This window comes from Gopherus flavomarginatus, chromosome 4 (assembly GCF_025201925.1).
Source record: "Gopherus flavomarginatus isolate rGopFla2 chromosome 4, rGopFla2.mat.asm, whole genome shotgun sequence".
Classification (NCBI taxonomy): Eukaryota; Metazoa; Chordata; order Testudines; family Testudinidae; genus Gopherus; species Gopherus flavomarginatus.
In genome coordinates, this window is record NC_066620.1 from 162403142 (window position 1) to 162424107 (window position 20966).

Consider the following 20966-nt stretch of genomic DNA (forward strand, 5'->3'; position numbering starts at 1 on the left):
ACATAGCATGTGACTTGTGAATAACTTGTGGCCTCTGAACTCAGTGGTGATGGTATGAAGAAATGATCCCACTTGGGGTGGTTGTGCCCTTGACTTCAACAGAGGCAAAGAAGATTGTCACTAGTGATTTGGGTTGCCTCTGTTCTGCATACCCAAACTAGGGCAACTTTAAAGGAAGCTAGTTTCCAGAGTACTGGGCATCAATCCATGCTCTGAAAACCAGGCCGAGAAGACTAGCTACCTAACCAAGGTGTATGTTGGGTTGGAGTACTTGAGGATCCATCCCCTCTAGAATGAAGATGATAAACATGCATAATACAAATACTTGAATGGAGTTATTTTACATTTTTAATAGTCACTTTTAGAGTCATTATATTGTCTATTTTCTCTTTTTTAAAAAAAAGACATAGGACTAAACACTGGGGGCAGACTTCTGTGAAAAGAGTTCAGAAGCACTTAAGCCACATAAGAGATCGTAGTAATTAAGGCAATAGATAACCAGGATATAAACCAAGTGTTAACAGTAAGGAAACAAGGAAAAGGACAGATGTTGGAAATACTAAAGAGACAGGATAAACTGTACCAAGAGGATGACTGGAGAAAGGACTAAATACTGTATCAACATTAAGATGCTGGGGGCATGCCATGTTTTCTCTGTGAATATTATTTATTAACTAGAATTAACTATCAGATCCCCACTAAGTAATGCTCACAACAGTACTTTCTTTAAAAATGCTATGTAAGTGACATAGGTAATTGTGTATTATTTTTAATAAAAGATTTATATTAATTTTGACTTTACTCTAAAAATTATATATAAATGTTATATCTCTTATATTAACTTATTTGAAAGAGGCCTCTTGCGCTATTCTAACTCTGGACTTTGCTGTAAGTGGAATTAACTAGTCTAGCCCAACTTTTGAAGTTGGAGTGAAACAATATCTAATTCAAATTGAGATGAAGCTAGGAAAAAATTCATAAAGCTATTCAGTCTCTTTTCTGAATTGGACTGTTAATCGTTTCAGCTCTATTTGTAATTAACTGTCTTACATTTTAAATCGAGCAGTTTTTTTCCTTCCCTTACCACCTCAAACACTAGCACAATGAGTTGTTCTGATATACAGCATCTCATTGTCCTAAGAAACCTGTTTTTAAAATTAGATGTTCAGGCACTCTTGTAATTTGATTTGTGTTGAGTATTTGTTATGTTACTGATTTCATTTCTGTTTTCTGCTTTTATGTATTAATATTGTTCTCTTTTAGGTTTTTCCACTTGATTATATCCTCATTACAACAATTATTATGTATTTTATCTTCACTTCAATGGCAGGGATTCGAAACATGGGTATATGGTTCTTTTGGATAAGGGTAAATATTACTTATTTACTAAAATGTAACATTTATAAATTACTATATAAAAATATTTAAAATGTATGTAGCAGATACAAAAGGACTTTGCAGAATTTTCTCTCTACCACATTCTAAAAACTAAAATGGTGTGAAGCAATTATTCTTCTTAAACAATATTACAATCAATTGTTTTAGCAAGAGTCTTAAGAGTTTCTACCATGTTTTGAAAAGCTAGATTGTGTTTTGGCCTGATGGCCTGGTTAAAGGAGGATAATCGGTTTCAACTTGAGACAAAATTGCAGGTATCAAGCCAGCAGGGTCTGGGATCTTTGTGGAAGCAGCACATTCAATGTTTTGCCAACCTTAAGTGTTCAAATACCATGATTTATGTGTGAGGTGGAGTGTAGGGGTGTGGCAGACTGAGCGTGTGGGGGTTTTTGGCTTCTGATTTTTGAGCTTTGAGGGTAGAAGTCACCTGCCCACAAAGTGTGAGCACATTCCAGGGTCATAATTCAGCCTTTAAATGTGCCTGCAACAATGTAGACTCCCCATTGGTTGCTCAGAAGAAGACTCCCCTTACCCTTTCCTAACCTTGAGAATGGAGGAGCTACCTATGTATCCTCCCTCTCCCTTACCATTATCTTACCTGTTTTCCTTGCCCACATTGTCACTTCTCCACGGTCGTCTCCCCCATGATCTCTTGTCTCCAGTCCCAGATCTTCTCCTGAACTCCACATTCCCCCGTCTCCTCAGTTTCCTGTCCAAGTCGCTAACCTTAAAGTCCAGGGAGTAGGCATCTTTACTAAGGCCAGTCCCACTGTCACATGCTAAGCCTGTAGGCAACCATCTTGAATGATGATAGTTTGGCATCAGCCCCACTGAAAATAAAATGAGGTGGTGACAGTCATGTGGAATAAAGAAAACTGCCAATTTTGACATTAGAGATCTTAAATCATAGGATATTTTGTAAAATACGGTTTGATCGTTTGTCATCGGTGATCCCTGGAGGTCAAGTATGATCTTTCACAGCTTTTATTTTTCATGGGTCCTTTGGTGAATGAGTCCCATCCTTGAGCCACAGGCTCATTGGCAGACGTTGCAGGTGGTGTTCGAAGACAGATTTGGCCCACGATTGCTGTGTGACAGTTGTCTTTCCTTTCTTTTCTGGTGTTTTTCTGCGACCAAGTCAAGGTGATTTTCCTCAAAAGTGGATGTTTCCTCTCTGGCAAGTCTTTGCCAGTTACCCCTATCCTGGGCTGCTGTCTCCCAGTGTGTGGTGTCGATGCCACATCTCTTGATGTTTATCTTGAGGATGTCTTTTAAATGTTTCTTTTGGCCTCCCCGTTTCCATTTTCCTTTGGTGAGTTGGGCATACAGCAGTTGTTTTTGGTAAGCGTTCATCAGGCATGCACACACAGTGCCTGCTCCACCTCAGCTAATGCTGGATGATCAGGGCATCGACACTGAAGATGTTGGCCTCCGTAAGAACACTGACATTGGTTTGACGATCCTCCCACTTTACATTGAGGATCTTCCAAAGAAAGTGCTTGTGCTGGCATTCCAGTTTCTCATGTGTTTTCAATAGGTCACCTAAGTCTCTCAGCCATAGAGGAGAATTGGGATTACCACCACTTTATAAACTTAAAGTCGAATATTTGTTCCAATGTTGTGATTGTTGAACACCCAGCAAAGGCAATGCTGGTACATTGAATTCTGTGCTCAATCTCGAAGTCTGTCTGTCCTCTGCAAAAGATGGCTGCCAAGATAGGCGAAGTATTCTACATTTTCCAGTTCTTCTTTGTCGATGTAGATCTTCCTTGCTGGGTCTGGTGATTGACCAGGGACTGGTGGAGAACTTTTGTTTTGCCAATGTTCAGAGTAGCCCTAGGCTTTTGTAAGCTTCATAGAAGCAATTAAGGGCTGTTTGCTGCCATTAAGACTGGTTTGACAACAGTAATATTAAGATTACAACCCTTCTGGAATGGAAGAGAAAAGCTTTCTGCGACTGGCAAAGCCAACCACTATCCAGTCGGAAGCAGAGCTCTTTCCATCAGCTCAAAGCTGAAGTTCAAAGGAGGATCCGAGAAATCAAAAACAAATGGTGGGACAAAGCAAAAGAAATCCAAATATTCAATGACTGACGTGATATGCAGAGGTTTTTTGAGAGACTAAGACCCTGTATGGACCAAGCTCATATGGCCTCTCACCTCTGAGTTCTGAAGATGGTAGTACCCTTCTTAAAGATAACAAATCCATCAAAGAGCACTGAAAGAAACCAAAAGCTTCTAAATAGAGAATCGACTGTGACTGATACCATTAACTCCATCTCTCAGCATCCAATCTGGGAATCTCTTGCCAACTCACCAACACCTGAGGAGATCTGCAAAGCAATTAAACAAATGAAGAACAATAAAGCACCAGGTCCTGATGGCATACCAGCTGAAGTACTGAAAGTTGGAGGAGAAACAATGGCTAACAAGCTTCACTTGTTGCTCCTCAAAATCTGGTGCATCGAAGAAATCCCTGTTGGCTTATGTAATGCTAACATCGTCCCCATTTTCAAAAAGGAAGACAAAGCCAATTATGACATCTATCGAGGCATTGTCATCGTCCTCAATCATTGGGAAGATTCTTCCTAGAATCTGACTGAATCGCCTGCTTCCTCTTGCAGAGGAAGTACTTCCCATTGTGGCTTCAAACCGTCACGACGCACAAGGAACATGATTTTCGCAGCCAAGTAGATCCAGGAGAATTGTGAAGAACAATACTAGTAGCTGTATATGGCCTTTATTGATATGACCAAAGCCTTTGACTCTGTCAGCTGTGAGGCTCTGTTGAAAATCATGTAAAAGTTTTGGCCGCCCAAGCAAATTTATCACTATAAGATTCCTCCACAACCAGATGACTGCCTCCATCCTGTGCAGTGGCTCTACTTCTGTCATCTGATCTGGTGTAAAAGAATATCGGATTGACAGCAACCTCTTTAACCTTTCCCATCTCTGTGCCAGAACTAATATAATATCAGCAACAATAACTGATCGCCAGTATCTGGATGATTGTGCTGTAGTTGCACACTCAGAGGATCTGCAAACAGCCCTTAATTGCTTCTCTGAAGCTTGATCATTTGTATAGTATATGTAGAGGCTTCTACATTTACAGCTATGCCTTTTGGGGAGAAGTTTTTTGAATATATTTCTACTGTCTCTTAACAGTAAAGTTTCAGGATGTAATTGGGAAAATAACTAATATAAATATCTAGTTTAAAAGCAATGTCCTTTAACAGATATCGAGCATGATAACCTAGAGAAACAATTATGATCTAATATTTGTACATGTCTGGTTTTTTTTAGTTGTATAAGATTAGAAGAGGTAAAACTCGGCCTCAAGCACTCTTATTTCTCTGTATGATACTTCTCTTGATTGTTCTTCACACAAGTTATATGATCTACAGTCTTGCACCTCAGTATGTCATGTATGGAAGCCAAAAGTACCTGGTTCAGGTGAGACTTTCCCTTTCATAAGGATATATATAAAACTTACCTTGTTTTAAAAATGTAATAGAATTGCATATATGGGGTGAGGCAAAGCACAGCCCTGCTATGTACCTATTTTTGAAGGGATACAACCATAAGAATCTCCTAAAGTTATTGTGCCTCTGGATATTTTGGAGGAGTGCAGCCTGGAGAAACTCTGTTGCGCCCTTTTACACAATGCAGCGTGTAGTTTCTATGTAAAGCTGTAAAGGGACCTGGTCCTGCCCCCATCTAGAAGGAAATTACAGTTGTTGCTGCTAGTTTCCAGTACGCTTTATGCTCTTTCAGCATAGGAACAGCTTTTTATTATTTTCATTATATTCTGATAATGGCTCCAATCAGGAGTAGGGTCCCATTGTGGAAATTTCTGTATAAACTCATGGTAATGGACTGTGGCTGCCTCAGAGAGCTTGCTAATCTAAAAAACAAAAAAGTGCGAGGCATAATAGGATAAAAGGTAGTCAGAGTAATGGAGGGCATATGTTGTGATAGTTCTGTTCAAAAAAAATATATATTTTAAAATCTTTGTCTAATTTTTTTTAAAAATCCCCAAACTAATCCCAAAATGTAAGAATTTATCCTGTAAATGTCCTACTTCACCTTAGCCTTTTTTTACTGTATTAGTTTATATTTAACACTAAACTTTTCCATTGTTAATTTTATCTACTGCTTTTTAACTCTTGCATCCCTGTTTTTTGTTATCTTTAAGTTTTGCTGTTTCCAGTCCGTTCCCTACCTTTTTCTATTTTAAATTAGTTTTGATTCTTGCACTTCATATTTATTGTATTTAGTCTTTCTATTTTTAACAAAAAAGGTACGTAATCATCTGGAACTTCAGTCTGAGTGACATATGCTCAAAGTCTCATTCTACCAGTACTAATATGTCCTTGGAGTTTCCAAAACTTAAATGACAATTTCCTAATTCAAAACCGTTGCATCCAACATGCATTAGACCTGATATTGATAGATACAGAGGAATTGATCTCTGAATTAAAAATCAGTAGTTGCTTAGGTGCACGTGATCATGACTCAGTTGTTTTGTTTACACATGTGAAGTCCAAACTAATAATATGTAGTTGGTGATTTAAAAGAGCCAATTTCACAAAGTTGAAAACAATTCTGAGCCGAAGGAGCTGGGAGAAAGAATTTAAACACAAAAATGTGAACAATGGGAACTGTTAAAAACATTTTGACTAGATACCCAAAAAGTCTCAGTCCCAAAATTGTGAGAAAACATTACACTGGTTAAGCAGCAAAGAGTCCTGTGGCATCTTATAGACTAACAGACGTTTTGGAGCATGAGCTTTCGTGGGTGAATACCCATTTCGTCGGATGCATGTAGTGGAAATTTCCAGGGGCAGGTATATATGTATGCAAGCAAGAAGCAGGCTAGAGATAACACTGGTTAAGACAGCCTGGTTTAGGTGAAAGCAGCCATTAAACACACAATGTATAACACAGGGGGAAATGGGGTAGGTGAGAGAAATAACTGTAAATTAGAAATTGGGAATCATCCAAAATTAATAATGAAAGCAAATGGACTCTTTAAGAAATCTGTAGCCTGCCAAGTTAAAGATAAGGAATTTAAGTATATTAGGAACAGATGGAATCCTAATACTAGATGGGAATGGTAGAATTGTCAATGCAAAAAAGCAGAAGTGTACAGCAATCTCTTCAAAGTGTCTGGAGAAGACCCAAGTCGTCACTGATCATCATGTGATATGAATATAATACTTTTCATTCTAACCCAAGAGGAATGGATCCAAATAACTTGCTCAGTGTCAGACAGTTTTAAAAGGACTGGCTGGAGAGTTCTCTGACCCGTAAATGTTTATTTTCAATAAGTCTTGGAAACCTGGAAATTTCAAAGGAATAGAAGAATGCTACCGTTGTGCCGATATTTAAAAGTGTAAATGAGGTGACCTGGGTAACTATATAGATCTACTAGTCTGATACTGAAACTCAACAAAATATAAGAATGGCTGATACGGCCTCAGTTTAATGAAGAATTGAGAGTAATATAATTAATGTCAATCAACATGGGTTTATGGGAAATAGAACCCGTTAAACTAATTTGATATATTTTTTTTCATGAGATTACAAGTCTGGGTGATAAAAGTAATAGTACTGCACAACATTTTGATTAAGAAACTAAAATGATACAAAGCAACATTGCACACATTAAATGTATTGAAAACTGATAAGTCGTAATGTAATTGTAAGCAGGGAATCAGAGTGTGCTTTTACTGGGGTATCACAGGGATTGGTTCTTGGTCCTGTGCTATTTAACATTTTATCAATGACATGGAAGAAAAATAAAATCCCTTAGAGTTTGCAGATGACACAAAAGTAAGAGGAGTGGTTAATAATAAAAAGGACAATTCACTGATACTGAATAATCTAGATTGCTTGGTAAAATGGGTTCAAGCAAACACTATGCATTTTTAATGCAACCAAGTGTAAGGTCCTATATCTAGGGGAAAAAATATAGGCCTTACGTATAGGATTTTGATGTCTGTCCTGGGAAGCAGTGGCTCTAGAGATGATTTTGAGGTCACAGAGGATGAACATGAGCTTCCAGACCAACACTATAGCCAAAAGCATTGCATTGGCCTTGGATATATAACCAGGAGAATCTCATGTAGGAGCAGAGGCTATGTTTCCTTTGTGTTGGACACTATTTATAACAGCTGCTGGAATTCTGTATCCAGTTCTGCTGTCCATAATTCAAAAAAGATGTTCCAAAATTGGAGAATGTTCAGAGAAGAGTCACAAGAATGATTAAAGTATTGAAAAACGTACTTTGAGGTCCTTGAGTCTCACTACAATCTATCAAACACAAGGTTAAGGGGTGATTTGATCAGTACTTATGTGGAGAACAGAAATTTCATAATAGAGGTACCTTTGTCTGCTATATTGAAGAGATGACCATATCCAATGGCCAGAAGTTGAAGATAGACAAATTAAGAGTAGAAATAAGTCACAAATTTTTAACAGTGAGGATAATTAACTATTAACAATTTATCAAGAGTTGTGATTAGATTTTCCATCACTGGAAATGTTTAGATCAAGATTGGATGTTTTTCTAAATGGGATGCTCTAGTTCAGTCACAGCTATTGATCTTGAAGTGGGAGTTAATGTGGGTAAGTCCTGTAGTCTGTGTTAGAGAAGGAGGTCAGACTAGATGATTACAGCTGTCCTTTCTGACCTTAAAATATACAAGTATATGAATCTATGGATAGTTACCTAGGAACATTAGAATCAATGTTAAACTTAACAGAAATCCAAATATGTTATGGTATGAAATTGCTCATTTAGGGCACCCAAACAAGCTTAAGTATCATCATGCCACAACCATACACTATGTTTAATCAAGTGTGTAATTACAAGTAATAAGTATTAAACTAATTTTAAACACACTAATTTTTTCCAGTTTTTTTTTTCTCCCCACATGGTATCATGGGAAAGGAATAGATGTTTGGGTGTCATAACAGAGGACTTTTGTATACCTTAACGTGCTCAGATTTATTTAAAGTTTAACCTTAGCTTTGGATTACCTGCATGTACAATAAGATTTAGACTTAACTGGTTTTTCTAGGAGTTGGGCCTTTGAGGATAAAAGACCCATTAAGGAATTGCTGCCTTTCAGAGGCTCAACCACCTAGCTTAGTTGTAGTTGGTCAGCTACATCTCACTGACCCCAGTGCATGTCTCTGCCCCACCACAGCAGACCCTCTGGCATATATGCCTTCTGAATTCCCAAGTCCAATATCGTTGCTCTGAGAGTTCACTTGTACTCCTGCCTCACTCCCAGGACAATACTGTCTGGGTGCACAGTGGAGTCAATGCAGCAGTACCTTAAGCCATGTCTACACTTACTGGGGATCAACGCTGCTGCGATTGATGCAGCAGGGGTCGATTTAGTGGGTCTAGTGAAGACACACTAAATCAACCGCAGAGCACTCATCGGTCAACTCTGGTACTCCACCGGAATGAGAGGAGTAAGGTAAGTCAATGGAAGAGCATCTCCTGTCAACGCAGCATGGTGTAGACACCGCAGTAAGTCGACCTAAGCTACGTCGACTCAAGCTACGTTATTCACAAGGCCTTAGTGTCACATGGTAAATGTTCTCTAGTACTGGAGAAGAATAGATTAGATTTTTCCAATTGTCTTTCATCTAGCAGGGAGCCAGCTCATTTGCAGATGACCTGAGCTGCAATCAATAGGGTCCACTCAGAGATCACTGAAAGACATCTGATTTTTTTGTTCGGCAAATGCAGTTGTCTTATCAATTTGTTTGCTAACAAAGAGCAACTACCTGGGAGACCTTAGTTCCTTGTTAGATGCCTTAGAGCCTAACCCAAGTAGTAATACTTTGAGACAATTCTGAATTCTTAAAAAGGCAGTACTTTTCTTCCAGAGCAAAGAAATTTAAAAATCCTTTCAGCAGTAACATTAACTACAAGAGGATTCATGTTAAAGATGTTCTTTCTCAAGTTGATGAGCCTTTGGCAGCATATGTTCTTCAATATGTCACGTCATGCTAGCTAAATATAGACAGCAATATTTTGAAATTGATACTGCCAGGGATGTATTCCTATCCCTTACATGGTAGACTCAGCATCTCTCTGCCCTGGAAGGAGATGCTTTCAACTTTCCAGCTCCGTCAGTCCCAGTTTCCTCTGACACTTCCATTCTAGGCTGGCATAGCTATTCTTAGGATTTGTAAACTCAGTCATGTGAATTTCTGGGAAGAAAAAGCTTCATGTCAACATCTAGAATTAAGACCGTTATATTGGGCTCTCATGTCCTTCTCCATCTTCTACATGGCAGAGTGAATCAAGTACTTACTGACAACATTACTGATTAACAGGTGTTGTGAGCAAGACACGAGAAGTCATTTTTCTGCTCTACTCTGCGCTAATTAGGCCTCATCTGGAGTATTGTATCCAGTTCTGGGCACTGCATTTCAAGAAAGATGTGGAGAAATTGGAGAGGGTCCAGAGAAGAGCAACAGGAATGATTAAAGGTCTGGAGAACATGACCTACGAAGGAAGACTGAAAGAATTGGGTTTGTTTAGTTTGGAAAAGAGAAGACTGAGAGGGGACATGATAGCAGTTTTCAGATATCTAAAAGGGTGTCATGAGGAGGAAGGAGAAAACTTGTTCACCTTAGCCTCTAATGATAGAACAAGTAGTAATGGGCTTAAACTGCAGCAAGGGAGATTTAGGTTGGACATTAGGAAAAAGTTCCTAACTGTCAGGATAGTTAAACACTGGAATAAATTGCCTAGGGAGGTTGTGGAATCTCCATCTCTGGAGATACTTAAGAGTAAGTTAGATAAATGTCTCTTAGGGATGGTCTAGACAGTATTTGGTCCTTCCAGGAGGGCAGGGGACTGGACTCGATGACCTCTTGAGGTCCCTTCCAATCCTAGAGTCTAGGAATCTATGAACATTGCAGATATTTTATGTGAACAATTAAGGGGAGCACCTTCCAGCTAGCTGTGCAGAGATGCCATACCTCTGTGGGATAGTCCATAGTACACAGTACACCAAATTTATCCATTTGGTAGCCACCTTGCAGGGAAGGACAATATTACTGGCAGATCAGCTGAGCAATGACTTACAATCAACATTTGTTGTCACTCAAGAACTCAGTAGCATACATCTCCCTATGGATATATGTGGAAATGGACCTGCATTCAACAAAACGCAACACAAATGTTAAAGGTTTTGCTTCAGAATAGGAGCAGCTAATCATTCCATAATAAGTGGGTTTCTTCTAAACTAAATGGGCACTTTTTCTAAGTCAGGAGAACCAAACAAGAGGAAGCCAAGGTTATTGTGATTTCCAAGGCCTGGATAAGATGTTTCTCTCTGATGTCTTGCAAGAGTTGCAAGGAGTTTCTCTCTCCTCCCCTGCACCCCCGAACACATAATTTCAGACCTATTGTTCCCAGTAGAGAGGCCACAATTCCCGTATGGACACAGACTCTCTCCACTTGACAGCATGGGCTATAGAGATCTGACAGATTTAGAACTGTCCTGTTTGGAAAAGGTCCAGGAGATTCTATTAAAGCAGTCAACTTGCCTGTTACGATTGTAAGTGGAAAAGGTTCTCTTTGTGGGCAACCAGCAATAACATAAACCCAGCTTCAGGTCCCATTTAATCTATAATTGTGTATGTACTTCATGTGATATGTTTGGGACTTTCCATACTGTCAGTAAAAGTACATCTCCAGTTGATCAAAATAATGTATCCAGCTATAATTTAGTTAAAAGGTTATTGAACAGATCTGTCTTGTGGTTAGAGAATCCATTCCTACATGGAACCTACATTTTATATGTAATTAGCTTGTGAAACTCCTCTGAATCAATTGGAGAATGTTTCCTGTTTAATCTCTCAATTAAGACAGCCTTTGAAAAGATATATGTAGGAAACTGTCCTTTACTGGCAATGGCATGAGCTAGAGTTTTTCCCAGCTGAAATTTGATTGTATGGATACATTGACATGCAAGCAGTTGCCAATTTTCAGCAGTTCTTAACAGCTTTTCAAAAAGCTTTCGGGTACATAAGTGGTGGTTCTCATGTATTTAAAAAATTGAAAACTGAATTCGTTACTACATGAGCCTTGAATGTAAAAGTCAAAACTGAGAATTATATTCCCTGCTTTTTCTTAGCTGTGGTTGAAGTATTTTTTTAAACTTCTGCTGGTGTTTCTTGCATGTTGTAAAAACTAGTTCTGTGAGTGTTTAATCTGTACTTAGTACCCTGCCTATGTAGAAATCAGAATTCAATTTTAAGTATGTTTTCATCTGTATACTGGAGTTAATTTGCTGTTCCCATTTCTCCATTGTAATCTTTCTTCTTGTGCTTTCAAATTCCAATTAATCTGTAAATATCCCTATTGGGAAACAATAATATTTCTGTAGACATTCAGCAATTCTGTAACTTTCGATTCTTCAACTTCCCATTTTTTTTAATGTTCAAAACCTTAAAACCTTAAAAGAGAAAAAAGCATCTTGAAGTGGAAGCATTGGCTTGTGCAATTTTCGTTACAGTAAAAAGGAAGAGGATTGATTAGGAGGGAAAGATGGCCTTGTGGTTAAAGCATTGGATCAGGACTAATCTAAAATATGTGACAGGGTCAGAAATTGAATCCACAGCTCCTGACTATGCCACTGACTAATGTTACTTTTGAAAACTCAGGGAAGCTGAAAGGTCCCAGAATACTGGAGAAAACCAAATGTAGCACTGATCTTCAAAAAAGGAGAAGAGTAATTCTAGCAACTGTCATTTAATCTATTTTCAATACTTGGGGGGAGCTAAACTTTTAGAATGAACAAAATCTTATGAAGTCTTCTATCTGGACTTCTTCACTCATACCTACATTACCTTGGGGGAAGAGAAGCACACTCTGAGGTGAGTAAGCTATGTAAACCCCTGGTGGAGGCACACATACTGCAGTATGCTTTCAAAGCCGCTAGACCCTTGTGATGTCAGTATAGTACAGTCCATTACTCTAAGACGGTATTGCTTTCCACTTCTTAGTTTTCTTCTCTGCCCTCATTTCATCCTTTTCCGTCTGCACATTCCTTTGCTACCTCCTTCTATATCCCTGATTTACCATGCTCTTCCACCTGCCTTCTGCCCTTATAAATACGCTCATCAGCCTGTCCCTTTCCAATAAAAGAACCCCCTTTTAAGCTTTCAGTTAATGTTTTTTAAAAAATCAACCAAGTTACGTGCACTTTAAGTAAATAAATCATCTTTAACTGCAACCCCTGCATTCTCATCTCTTAACCCACTCCCTTTCATTCTGTTTTCATTTAGATTGTAAGCTTTTCAGAGCAAGGACAACATCTATTCTATGATCTATGAAGTGTCCCATAGAATTCTGAGTACTCAATGAATAAAATTTGTCAGACAAATTGGATTTTTTTAGATAGAAATGCAAAATTAATTGAAGAAAAGTAGCATCTTTAATATACTTACATTTTGCTATTGAAATAGAATTTGAACTCTGTCTTATGGAAGTAAGACTTAATTTATGTTGGCTTGAAAGTATGAATAGCCTTTAAGAGCTTGGCGATTGACTAAAGGGATAGTAAGCAAAATCTAATAAAAACTGACAGTATAAAGGGGGATAGTTTCTACCAAGGGTATTGCTTGGTTTATTATTAGGCTTGGTCTTACATAATGAAATAAATTTGAGACCCTAAATTAGGAGGCATTTGGAAGAAATGATAAAAATACAATATACAAAAACAACCTAGAAGCTTCCTAGCAGAGAGAAAAAGATATGATCCATTCCCCAAGGAGCCTAATGAGACAATTAATGGTTTTAGGGTGTTGAAAGACTTGAGTAACATCAGTATGTTCACTCAGAGAATTAATTTCTCAGTAAAGACTGATGCACAACATAGTGTAATAAAAGTAGAAAAATCTGGAATAACATCAACACGTCTTAATTAGCTCATATCTCGTAGGTGTTATGTGGACTATTAGGAAATAAAAAAATCAGAATATTGTCCTTGTGGATTAGTTCAGGAAGGGTGTTCTATGTGTAGGAGACAGTGGGGAAGAAAGTGCAAAAAACGAAATAAGTTGTGGAAGAAGTGAATGAGCAGACTATTGAGGCTGGCATCATTTATGAAGCAGACATAATGGGTGTGTGACGATGCAGTTCTGGCGGGACCCAACTGAGAGTGCCAATTCAGGACCAATTGCTCAAACAGGGCAGACACAGCCCAAGGCTGGGGTTTTTCCACCTCTAAGGCAAACCAAACCAGCCAGACAAAAATGACTTCGGTTTCACCCCACTGGCTAACCACAAGTCACAAAAGCAATTTCCTTAGACACTCCAGTCTCCCAGTATCACCACCAGTCCCACTCGTCCTGGGGATGAATGGTTATGAAAACCAACACCCCAGTAAAAAGGTTCTCTCGATCCCAAAAGACCAAGCCCCAGACCCAGGTCAATATACACATCAGGTCTTATCCACAAATCACGCTGTTGCCAATCCTTTAGAATCTAAAATCTAAACCTTTATTCATAAAAGGGAAAAGATAGAGATGAGAGCTAGAATTGGCTAAATGGAATCAATTACATTCAGTAATGGCAAAGTTCTTAGTTCAGGCTTGTAGCAGTGATGGAGTAAACTGCAAGTTTAAATCAAGTCTCTGGAGAACATCCCCAGCTGGGATGGGTCATTCAGTCCTTTGTGCAGAGCTTCTGTTTGTAGCAAAGTCCCTCCAGAGGTAAGAAGCAGGATTGAAGACAAGATGGAGATGAGGCAACAGCCTTATATAGGCACTTCCAGGTGTAAGAACACTTCTTTGTTCTTACTGTGGAAAATTACAGCAAAATGGAGTTTGGAGTCACATGGGCAAGTCCCCTGCATACTTTACTGAGTCACAAGGCGTATCTGCCTCCTCTCAGTGGGTCAATTGTGTAGCTGATGGTCCTTAATGGGACATCAAGCAGGCTAAGCAGAGCTGACACGAACTTGTCTGGGGTGTTACCCAGAACTACAGCACCAATTTGAAATACAATATACAACCAATACTTGTAACTTCAACTGCATAATGATACAGACATACAGACAGCATAATCATAACCAGCAACTCATAACTTGGTCTTAGACACCTTATATGACCCCCTTTACATAAGATTTGGTGCCACTACAGGACCTTGGTTGCAAACCATGTTCTATATGGTCCCAGTTTATATCAACGTCACAGGGTGGAAATAATGTAAATAGGCTTTTGTTTCCTTGAATAGTGAGGAAGAAATAGATACCTATCATCCAAGTGGAAGGTGGGATGCTTGTTGTGGATACTAGGGAGAAATGTACTGGTGGGCTTTTGGAACCAGAGAAGGAGGGCACTCTTCTGCCTATTGTCCCATGTTTCTCCTCTTTATTCTTGTAACTTCCTTACTTCTTGCAATCTCAGGAAATGCCTGTCTCTGCTTTTAGGGGAGGCCTTATTTAAGGCCTGGTGGTGTTGCAGAGGCAAAGATAACTTGAGAAGCCTGAGTTAGGCTGCTGTTGTTTTCACTGGATCAGCTGACTGATAATTCCTTCAGGTGGTCAATCTGCAAAGGTTTATTTGAAAAAAAGAACAAATGCCTCTTTTGTGAAAGTGACCATGACACTCCCGGGTGACAGGCACATGTTCATTTTAGTTGCAAACAACCATCAAGACATGCAAGAATGATCCAGGGAAGTGGGAAAATCAGATGTCTGGGCATGAAATAAGCAAATAGAGTTCAGCTTTAAAAAATGCCAAATAAGAAATCTGGTGGAAAATAATTTGAAATATAGATATTGAGTGGGAGGGAGAAATCTGGAAAGTAATGCTGAAAGACATAGGAGCAGTAGTGGGCAGCAAATTAGACCCACATTTGATATGCAGTATGGCATTGAAAAGAACTATTGCAATTCTATGCTGCATACATAGTGGCATCATAGAGCAATACTGCTCTGGTGTTCCCATGGCTAGAATAAAGTCAATAACACTTCCATAGTGCCTAGCTGGATCTTTCAGTCCATCATGTGATCCAACATCTTTAGCTCATACAACTGTATGTTTATTAGGTCCCTATATGTACAGTCAAACTTGTTTGTTTTTAAAGGGTTTGTTAGAATGTCATCAAGTAAAACTTAATTATGAAAAAAGATAAGCTTTTGGAGCAATTTTATACTATATTACTCTGAAAGAATTCAGAACTTATAAAGCATTGAAAATAAACAATGGAATGCAAAAATTAAAGATGTACTGCAAGAATTTTTTAAACATTTTTTCTTGCAAGTGAAATTTTAAAATATATCTATAAAATATAGCTGTGTCAAAATGATTTCTCGCAAGATTTATGTGCTTCAGAAAACACCACATTGCATAATGTATTAACCTATTTAAAATATTCTTTTCTGACATTACATATTCTTTATGCAGCATAATATGACACTTGTTGATGGCCAGCCAGGGAATGTTACAACATATGTGCCTAAAGTCTGTGATGCAGATGCCCCAAAAGGTAAGACACATGAAACTTTTGTTCAGTGCACACTTCCTGTGTTGCATCATTGTAGAAGATTGGTTTCTTCATTATATTTGTGTGCACTAGCAAGAGAAACCACTGAAATTTTATTTTCTTAAAAAATAATTGAGCATTTGCTCAAGCTTCTTTAGTGTTTATGTCCTCTGTGTTAAGGTTTACTTATGGAAGGTAGAAATTTAATAGTGAAAAGTGAAAGGTCATGCATTTAGGGATTAATAACAAGAACTATTGTTATAAGCTGGGGCGGCATCAGTTGGAAGCAACAGAGGAGGAGAAGGACCTCAGAGTATTGGTTGATCACAGGATAACTATGAGCCGTCAGTGTGATTATGGCCATGAAAAAAGCGAATGCGGTTTTGAGATGCAAAAGGTGAGGTATTTCTAGTAGAGATGAGGTGGTGTTAGTGCCATTATACAAAGCACCAGTGAGACCTCATCTGGAATACTGTGTGTAGTTCAGGTCTCCCATGTTTAAGAAGGATGAATTCAAACTGGAACAGGTACAGAGAAGGACTACTAAGATGATCCGAGAAATGGAAAACCTGTCATATGAAAGGAGACTCAAAGAGGTTGGCTTGTTTAGCCTAACCAAAAGAAGGCTGAACGGAGATATGATTGCTCTTTATAAATATATCAGAGGAATAAATACTGGGGAGGGAGAGGAATTATTTAAGCTCAGTACCCATGTGGGCACAAGAACAAACGAATATAAACTGGCCATCAGGAAGTTTAGACTTGAAATTAGACACAGGTTTCTAACCACCAGAGGAGTGAAGTTCTGGAACAGCCTTCCAAGGGGGGTAGTGGGGGCAAAAGATATATCTGGCTTCAAGACTAAGCTTGATAAGTTTATGGAGGGGATGGTATAATGGAATAGCCTAATTTTGGCAATTAATTAGTCTTTGACTACCAGCGGCTTGTGATGGGATGTTAGATGGCTGGGATCTGAGTTACTATAGAGAATTCTTTCCTGGGTGTCTGGCTGGTGAGTCTTGCCCACATGCTCAGGGTTTAGCTGATTGCCATATTTGGAGTTGGAAAGGAATTTTCCTCCAGGGCAGATTGGCCTGGGGGGTTTTCGCCTTCCTCTGCAGCGTGGGGCAGAGGTCACTTGCTGGAAGGTTCTCTGCACCTTGAAGTCTTTAAACTATGATTTAGGGTTAGGTTTGATACAGGAGTGGGTGAGTGAGATTCTGTGGCCTGCATTGTGGAGGAGGTCAGGCTAGATGATCATAATGGTCCCTTCTGACATTAGTCTATGATTCTATGATCATTGAACTAGGTAGTTTTGATTTGCTTTTTCAAGCTTTTCTTTGCAACTATAGCGCCCAGAGTCTTCAGCTTTTGAAAGATGAAAGCAGACACTCTGGAAAACAAGAAGTCATTTGGGAGAGGTGCTGTGCAGTACTGCTGCACACTAGCCCAGTTCAAGGCCTGAGTAACTATTAATGTTGAAGGGTTAAGATTGGTGCTTGTCTGTTTTCACTGCATTGTGATGACCCGCAAAATTGTGACAGCTAGGAGTCTCACTAGATTCCCCTCCCTCTCCCCAGTATTTACAGTAGAAAACAGGATTTAAAGCAAATATTGTGGATTTATCTGTTAAAGATATTTTCGAAACCTTAAATATCCTTAACAGTTGAACATGGAGGTTCCACATACAATCAAGAGTTGCAAATGTGTGCTCAACTGATTGCTTTCTTTCTCTAATAGATAGATGTTCCAGCTTACTGACGGAAGAATTTTTGTTTTAAATTTTATTGATCTAAAAATTCAGAGCATTGACTACAGCTTACAAGTGTGTGGCAGGTTTGGTAGTTTAGTTTCTGAAAACTGCTGATTTAGAATATCTGAGGACTACTTCTTCAAAAATTTTCTGCAGAAATTTTTTCCAGTTAATGATTTATTAACATAAGAACGATCATACTGGGTCATCTCAAAGGTTCATCTAGCCCAGAATCCTGTGTTCCAACAGTGGCCAATGCCAGGTGCTGCAGAGGGTATGAATGGAACAGGCAATCAACAAGTGATCCATTCCCTGTCCCCGATTCCCAGCTTCTGGCAAACAGTAACTAGGGACACCATCCCCACCTATCCTGCTAATAGCCATTAATGGACCTATCCTCCATGAATTTATCTAGTTCTTTTTTGAACCCTGTTATAGTCCTTGGCCTTCACAACATCCTCTGGCAAAGTGTTCCACAGGTTGACATTTAAATTGTATTCATTTGGACCGCTAACACTTTTCTCCTAAGCATTTATCTTGTATTTTAACATTTGTCTTTTTTTAGATGCAAGTACATTTTCTCCATATACTAATTCTAAATGTTTAGAATTTGAAGTATTTTATTTTTTACTGGCTTTGTGGACATACATAATTGTATAGTGACCTACTCAATTATAACCACTATTCAGATGTGGTGGAGATAGGAGCCCTGTGAACTTTATTGCACTTGAATTGTATTTTTCTTCTCAGTAGAGTGAGCAAAGAACCACCTGACAGAGATCATGTTGTTATGGCAACTAATCTTCTAAAAATAATTTCTATATTGTTAGAACTTTAATTGCCTTTAATATGGAATTCATTTCATGTAGATTTGTTTCTAACCAGTATTTTGCTTGCTGAAGATGACAGGTTGTTTATCTTTCTTCAAAATAAAGATGGAGTAAATAGTTTTGCACTCAGATTGTGTTACTATCAAATCTTTGATTTTATTTAGGTTCAGAACTGCAATGCTTAAACAATTTTAGCTTATATTTGAAAGTGTTAATACTGTCAAACAGTTTTTTTTCTGATATGTTGTCTCTGTATTTACTTCTAATATATAGATTAACTTAGTCTGAGTATCAGAGGCTATGATGACTGACCTGAAAAAGGTAAAGCAGAAGACAAGAGGAAATAGAGTAGATAAAATTTTGCCTTTTACCAGTTGAGAATCTCTGCATAAAAATTCCTTAACACAAATATGTACAATACATGAATCGTCCATTTACTTGTTCAGTCTAAGTACATACAGTTTATTAAAATAATTGTCTGTAAAGCAGCCAAAGATTTTGTACATCACAGTACCTTAGTGTGTTATAAAAGGAAACATTTATTTATAATAAGCTTCAGTAGAGTTAGGAGATATTTGAAGCAGGTGTATGATAGAGGACCTTTGACAGAATATGCACTTGCGTTTTTTTAAATACAGTAGTAAATTAGAGTATTGTTTCTCAGTCCACGTGTACTTTCTCAGATAACTTCTTGCTGCTACGTACTAGGGTGCAGTATACCCTTAATCTGCTTTTACCACTGAGTAACCTTCCAGTTCCCCTTTCATGATTTTAATGTATTAACCAAAATGTATTTTTCCTTAATCTTTTTGTTTGGAAATCTGGCCACTTAGCGTTCTTTTTTTTTGTAATTTGTGCAGCATTTATATTACTCCCAGGGGAATGCTGCACCAAAAAAATAAAAATTATATGCACAATACTTTAAAATTCTGCAAAATTTTATTTGTCAAAATAACACTACATAATCGCATCAGTTTCAATTACTTTGGTAATTTTGTTTCAAAATACCTGTCTGCAGGTATTTCTGTAATATACACACACACAAATTCCTCCAGTAGTGGAGTTGAAGAAACCCCTATGACAACCCAGTTCCTGTTTCACTGCTTCCTCTCTCCCCAGAGACCAGTCAGGTGACCAGACACCCAGAATCCCCCCCCGCCAACCCCAGCTGCAAGGCCCCCCCTTTCCCAGATACCCACACACCTTCCCCTGAGAGCCCAGTTATCTGACATGTTCTTTAAAAGTTAAAGTGATAGGGATTCTACAACCTCCCTTGGCAACCTACTCTTGTGCTTAACTATCGGTAGAAATTTTTTCTTATTTTTAACCTAAATCTTGCTTGCTGCCCATTAAGCCCTATCTTCAGTAGAAATGGAGGACAATTGATCATTGTCCTCTTTCTAACAGCCCTTAATATATTTGAAACCTGTTAGGAAAATACCTCCTCAGTCTTATTTTCTCATGCCTGAACATGTCTGGTTTTTTACCTTTTCCTCATGTTTTCTAAATCTTTGATCAATTATGTTGCTCTCCTCTGGACTCTCTCCAGTTTGTCCATCTCTTTTTTTTTTAATTAAAGCATGACACCCAAAACTGGACACAGTACTCCAGCTGAGACCTCACCAATGCTGAGTACAGCAGAACAATTACCTCCCTTGTCTGTCTTATGACGCTGCCACTAATAAACCCAAGAATATTACCCTTTTTTTTCAATTGCATCACATTGTTGGTTCGTATTCAATTTGTGATTCAATGTAACCCCTAGATCTTCTTTAACAGTATTACTGCATAGCCGGTTATTCCTCATTTTGTATTAGCGCATTCCTTTTTTCCTTCCTAGTATTTGCCTGTATTGGATTTTATAGTGTTGATCTTAGACCAATACTTCAATGAGTCAAGGTCATTTTGAATTCTAATCCTGTCCTCCAAAGTGCTTGGAGGTCCTCCTCCCTAAGTTTGTCGTCTACAAATTGTATAAGTATGTTCTCCGCTCCGTTATCCAAGTTGTTAATGAAAATATTGAATATTACTGACCCCTGCAGAATCCCACCAGATAGGCTATCCCACTTTTGCCAGCAAACCATTGATAACTACTTTTTGAGAACAGTTTTTCAGCTGCTATATTCACCCACATCATAGTAATTTAATCTAGACCACATTTTCCTGGTTTGCTTAGGAGACATTTTGTGGGACTGTGTCAAAAACCTTGCTGAAATCAAGATATCACATCTACTGCTTCCCCCCACCCCTCCATCTCCTTGGCAAGTAATCCTGCCAAAGAATGTATGCATCACATTATTTTATTAATTGTTTATAAATATAAAGTGTCCTAAGCAACAGGACAGATTCTTTTTCTTGTTCTCCTGCCTTCATATTGCACAGTGATTAATACTAGTACTCTTGTATCTGGTATACTTCAGGGACATGGTGAAAAATTTGTTTGGGATGGGATATTT

At 38.4% G+C, this 20966-nt stretch overlaps 1 protein-coding gene across 4 annotated transcripts in view; it reads left to right on the top strand.

The window, feature by feature from the left end:
• Nucleotides 1-20966, top strand: part of LMBRD1 (LMBR1 domain containing 1) — a 223914-nt gene that overhangs the window by 174955 nt on the left and 27993 nt on the right. For 3 of the 4 annotated variants that reach the window (XM_050950789.1, XM_050950791.1, XM_050950790.1), the window contains 3 exons: nt 1264-1368; nt 4701-4850; nt 15849-15930. In XM_050950789.1, coding sequence (XP_050806746.1) covers nt 1264-1368; nt 4701-4850; nt 15849-15930 — 337 coding nt within the window. The remainder of the gene's footprint in view (nt 1-1263; nt 1369-4700; nt 4851-15848; nt 15931-20966) is intronic. The other variant, XM_050950792.1, reaches the window with a different exon arrangement.